Below are 6,000 nucleotides of genomic sequence, written 5' to 3' on the forward strand. Positions count from 1 at the left end.
AATCTTAGATTAATATCACACATGAGACTATGTAATAACTTCAAATAATGCTTCATATCAGATTATCTATACAACTTATTTACCCCATGTTATTGACAGCGGGGCCCACAGAGATGGCTTCCATCTCAATGATATCTAGTTTTTACTCGTCATGCTTTAAGATATTGACTTGATATTTTTTAAATCGCTTACACCATTACAAGTTATAGATCAAGTTTACATTTTATTCCAGTACAATGAATTTCTAACAGGTAGCGGACCACAGAATGCTTATTGTACTTAATTTGAAGTTATAACTTTATTAATTTTTACCTCTTTTTAATTATAGGATGATGGTTGGTTACTTGGTATGAGGAAAAGTGATGGAAAGAAAGGGGTATTTCCTGAAAACTTTACAAAGAAGGTCTGACAGAAAAGATAGATTTTAAAAGATGCCATACTATATTTGTATTATGTATTTCATAAATCAATCATTTGAGGCCCAAACACAGGGGGTTTAGGTTACAGGTTTCACTGTAAAGTATATTATTTGTAATATTTATCAACACAGATTTTAATATTTTTTTGATTGAATATTACAGCTCATGTTTAACATAGATACTACCTCGCCACCTTGTTGATTGAAACATTTATCCACTCAAGGTTGCTTCACAAATATGTAAGCTTAAAAATGTGAAGTTACATTAAATTAAACTACCAAGAGGTTACATATATTGTGATTTGCTGGGTAAAGTTGCAAATTATTGAATTAAAATGTTGTGTGCTAAGATCCTGATGGCTATGCTAGGAGAGAGCACAGGAACAATTTATCAAACTGGTTGCAACTGGTTTAAGAAGCAGATTTAGACTATCAGATTATTGTTGATTTGTTAAACTGGTTAAAACTGGTTTAAATACAGATTTAGAGAATTCATGCCATGGCTGGTTAGAATTGGTTTGTTTGCATACAGAGTTAAAAAAAATCATGTTATTATCTGCAATTGTTAATTAACCCACCGATTAGTTCCTTTTAGTTTCTGTTCTACTTAATAATGTTATGGTGCTATAACATCAGTAATTATTCACTACATTTATTCAGTGTTCACTGTAGTTATGTTGTTTTGGTGTAACAATTGTCAGCTATATTTTATAAGTTTTTCACTGTATAAAATTGTCATGTTCAAATCATATGCTAATTTGCAAAAATTACAAACATCATTTAAATGTGGTATTTATTTTCTTTTCAATTTTTACCTTAATTTTACATTTTATGTCAAAAATTTGAATATTTTGAATCATAATACAACCAAACGATTGAAGCATTTATTTCATTGGAGAAAAAGCAATGTTTTTATGTATGATTAGAAAACCAAAAAAGTAAACCAACCCTTTGACATTTTTTTAAAGTGTACTGTGCAAATATTGCAGTTAGATTTTGAACTTGAAGAACAGATCTCAGACAAACAAAATATGAGATTAAAATGCAGATTGAGATTTTAATGATTAAGTTTATAATTTTTCTTTTCATTTTTTGGAAAAAAATGTAACCTTTCCTAATTATGATGTAAACCATCTTAATATTGGAGGAATTTTATATGAAATTTGTTTGTTTGAGAGTTAAGCAACATGTGCATTCCAGGCATTTTTAGAAGGGGTTCCAACCATATGTCCCCCAATACAATAGCATTAGTAGTCAAACAAAACAAGGGTTTATACCCCCAAAGAATTCACCACTGAGCTTGGAATCTACATACAGTAAGGTAAACAAAAAAAAGAGGGTCACAGTTTTTAATTTTAAAGAAGTTGTATTATTTATGTGTAATGGATTGTGATACAAATATAATGAGGATATATGTGTATATCAATAAACAAAATAAACAACTATTCTTTGCTGGTGAAATTTTGTTTTCCTTAAAATTCAGTCATTTGTTGAAATTTATAAATGTAAACTGAAGTACAAGTTTAAGGTAGGATACAATTTTAGATATAGATAATAAAAGTACTATTTTAATATATTATTGTAAATTACTATAAAATACTCTACATTGGTATTTAGGATACAACATTTTTTATCACTATTTGTAAACTATATATGAATTATTAGAACAATAGTATTTTGTTTAAGAGTTGTGTATCAACATGTGATTTTAAGTTGCCTGTAGAAAAAGGACATTCTTATATTTTGATATTTTGTAAGTTTTAAAACTTGTTTTCAGAGGAAGGAGGGTTGAAAAAGAAAAATGTAAGTACAAAAAAGTTGATTAAGATGGTTTTTCTATTCATGGGTTTGTTCAGTGATAAATCTTCTTTTGCCCAGGGTTAAGGAATGTACAGGGTTAAAGGTTAAATTCATTAAAAAAGTACTGAATACAAGTTATTAGATTTTAATGATTTGGCAGGGTATTATATTTTTGATAGAATTTTTTCTTGAATTATTGTAAGATCTTACTGTACATGTTGGTAATTTAAGTCAATTTGTCAAGTTAGATTAAATACAATTGATAATAGGGTTTTGTTTTATGTTTCTGCATTGCAGCTTATAAGATTATGGAAAAAGTTTTTGTTCTCATGAAAATGTAATTTTTATTGAATAATAAATAGTTTTAATGTAGAGAATATACTGCCATTATGAAAAATTATAAATTCCTTGATTCCCATCCATCCAAACTTTTTTCAGAATCAAAAATAAAATATAAATCTGATTTTTTTGTCTGTTTTTATACGACCGCAAATTTTGAAATTTTTTTTTCCCTTTTGATAGAGGTTTTTAGGAAAAAGGTTTTATAGCTGACTATGCAGTATTGGTCTTGCTCATTGTTGAAGGCAGTATATTGACAACTTTCTGTGTCATTTGGTCTCTTGTGGGGAGTTGTCTCATTGGCAATCATACCACATTTTTATTTATATTTCATCTCATTTGGTTGGATGAGGATCTAAGAATTTGTTTATAATGGCATATTAAATTTTTTTTATTTTATATTGATCACATTTTAAAAACTAACAACATTGATTGCTGAAGCAATAGATTTTATTCTACATAAGAGTGCTATTTAAGATATTCACCTACAAAAATATATTACATGTTCAGCCATATTGTCTATAAAACATAATGTTTGTTGTGTTAATTGATCACATTTAAAATGTTAAATACTTATTATTATATGTTAATATGCACAATTGTTGTTTATTAATTAATAGTGCATTTACATAAAATCAATTTCTTGTAATTTATAATTATGGATGTACTCTTTAAAAGCCTTTAAAAATACTCTTTCGAATTGGTACTCAAAAACAGGCAAGGGACACTTGGAAGTCACTTTTATATCTCAATATTTTTTGGGACAGTGAAAAAAAAAAGGAAAATTTTTAAAACTCTTTTACGAGATAACCTATTTTCCACGTGTCTTCTCTTTGTACCATGTTTGTTAACGGAACAGCCTTTAGAAATTCAGAAACTCATATATTTAATTAACCAAACAAAAAAAAAACCATATATTTTATAAAAGATTTTCTAGTCTACCCCAATTAAACAGAATAGCAGCTAAAAAATAGATATCTGCATGTCCGATAAATTTGATGGGTTGATTTAAGGAAAAGACAAAGTAAGAAGGTTTTCTTTTAGGGTTTACAAAATATTTAGTTCTTTTCATGTGATGCATTAGACATACTTAAATGATTGAAAAAATTTAAAAAATTTGAAAAAAAAATGACTGGCAAAATTCTTAGTTTAAATTTCGACCAAATTAGAGCTGAGAACAACCAATCACACAGTGATTCTCTTACAGAAGTTTGCTATTCAGTTTCAAAATGACAAGCTTTTCAAAACACTAATATATTGATAGGGGATTAATAAAGGAACCAAAAGAGCAAAACTAAAATATAGGTCAATGTGCTTGTTTTTCGAGATATTAGCCATTGAAATTTTGGCTGGAAAATGTTCTCTCTTGAATTTTCATAGCTTTATCATTGACTAGTTTAAGTTCTCAAAAGCAACTTAAATATAACAAATATTTTATAAAACTTTTACAGATGGCTTACAATTATACAGATGAAACATTTATAAAAAGAAAAAAGGGGGTCAAATTTTGGTTATGCACTCAAATGGATAAAAACAGAGGAGTCCGAAAATCTGACAAAATCCAAAACATGACTAGGAAACGTTCTTTAAGTATCACAGGTTTGAGAAAAGTACTAATTGGCAAAATATTATATGTCTAATCAAGATAATAATTTATATATGTGGTTATACCTATATTGTTGTGAGATTATAAATTAGAGGAAAAATAAAATATTTACTTGCATTGGATTATATTTTTGAGACAAAAAGTTTATTGTTTATATATATATATATATTTATCATTCACATTCCAGATATATTTTCATATTTTCACAGTAATATTCCATATATTAATATTTTATGTGTATTGTACATAGTGTCTACTGAAAATACTCATGTGTTATATATACTATGGATATGTTGCATGTTTATTTAAAAAAAAAGAAAGTCAATTTGAATAAATTTCAAATATTTTTTTTATATACAAATTTTGTTTTTGTAGTACATTTAAGTGTATTGAACAAAATTTGATTTTGAAATCATGATTTATTACAAATGTATTGTAATACAATAATTGGATGTAAGGACTCTGGTATTTAAACTCTTTATTTTTTGAAGAAATATGCAAAATAACTATCCAATGAAGAAACTGTACTTATATTCTTTGCTGATAGAAATCTAATCAGACAATTACAACAATAGAACATGGTGCTTTTAAAGATTCGCATTGTGCTTCCAACCATAATTTTTACAATAACCATTTCAAACCAAAAATATTCATTTTATTTTCTTAGTAAAATATAGTTAGAATTCATTGACTTTTTCATATTGGTTAGTTCATATTTGCTAAATACGGAATGAACTGATTATTATCACAGATTTTACTGTAGATTATTTGACATTGTGTCTTATTATTTTTATAATGATTGATTTAAATACTATTTTAAAAGTGTAGGCAAAGTTCAGTTTTACAGTGTTCCTCTAAACAATGTATGATAATACAGTAAATTCAACCGTTTGAAGAGCTAATAGTTATTATGGATTCATTTATTTTTCGTTGGTACCAATTTTTTGTGGACGAGAGAGAACTTTATAGTTCGTGGTCATTTGATTCCATTGTTTTGCTGACATTTGCATACAAGCCTTTTGAAAATTTGTTTTTCATTTAATATTTAAGTTTGTGGTTCACTTGAACCCACAAAATCCACGAAAATTTGTATCCAACGAATAATAATGAATCTACAGTAAACCTCCTGACGGTAAATTAATTTTCAGTTTTAGTTATCTCTTTCTTAATATTTAATTATTTTGTAATAATCAGAACAGGACTGTCTACTAAAAAGAAATTGGTTAAAACTATAATTTATGCTGTAACTTAAAGGCATATAATAAAGTTGTAACTTATTGAGCACTTTCACAGTATGACAATTGCACCCTATTTGATGTACTTACTGCAATGAAACCATCTTTATAAAGATCAGATATCTTGGAACCTGCAATATATCCTATATTGATGCAATTTAAGTTGTTGATTATTGTATATAATGTAATATGTGTACATATTAATTATATACATTGTGATATAAAGTTAACATAAATATACATTATTTGTTGAGTGTTTTTTATAGCCTTGTTGGAAAGAAAAACAAGGACATTAAACCATGGTTTAAAATGATGTCAATAAAACCAGGTTAGTTTACTGATTTGATGTGATCAGTTTATGTCTGGATCATGTTTTGTTTCAAATATAAGTGATCCAAGGATCAGAACTGCTGAAAGGCTTAATTTTGGGAGAAGATGAATACTATTAAAACCCAAAAAAAAAGAGTGAAAACCTGGGACAGAAAAGCTGTTTGAAATGATAATTTGGCATTGTCTGAAAGTAAGGAATTAACTGCCAATGAAAATTTGGGGCTTTGATGACTGAGTGATCTTAGACGTTCATCCATAGTTATAATAGCTGT

General features: G+C 27.3%; 1 protein-coding gene across 3 annotated transcripts in view; it reads left to right on the forward strand.

The window, feature by feature from the left end:
* LOC134708512 (bridging integrator 2-like) overlaps positions 1-5,638 on the forward strand; it is a 42,697-nt gene extending 37,059 nt beyond the window's left edge. For all 3 annotated transcript variants that reach the window (XM_063569123.1, XM_063569125.1, XM_063569124.1), the window contains one exon: positions 329-5,638. In XM_063569123.1, the coding sequence (XP_063425193.1) occupies positions 329-409 (81 nt within the window). In that variant the 3' untranslated portion in view covers positions 410-5,638. The remainder of the gene's footprint in view (positions 1-328) is intronic.
* Positions 5,639-6,000: the final 362 nt, after the last annotated feature.

This window comes from Mytilus trossulus, chromosome 2 (assembly GCF_036588685.1).
Source record: "Mytilus trossulus isolate FHL-02 chromosome 2, PNRI_Mtr1.1.1.hap1, whole genome shotgun sequence".
In the NCBI taxonomy this organism is placed as follows: domain Eukaryota; kingdom Metazoa; phylum Mollusca; class Bivalvia; order Mytilida; family Mytilidae; genus Mytilus; species Mytilus trossulus.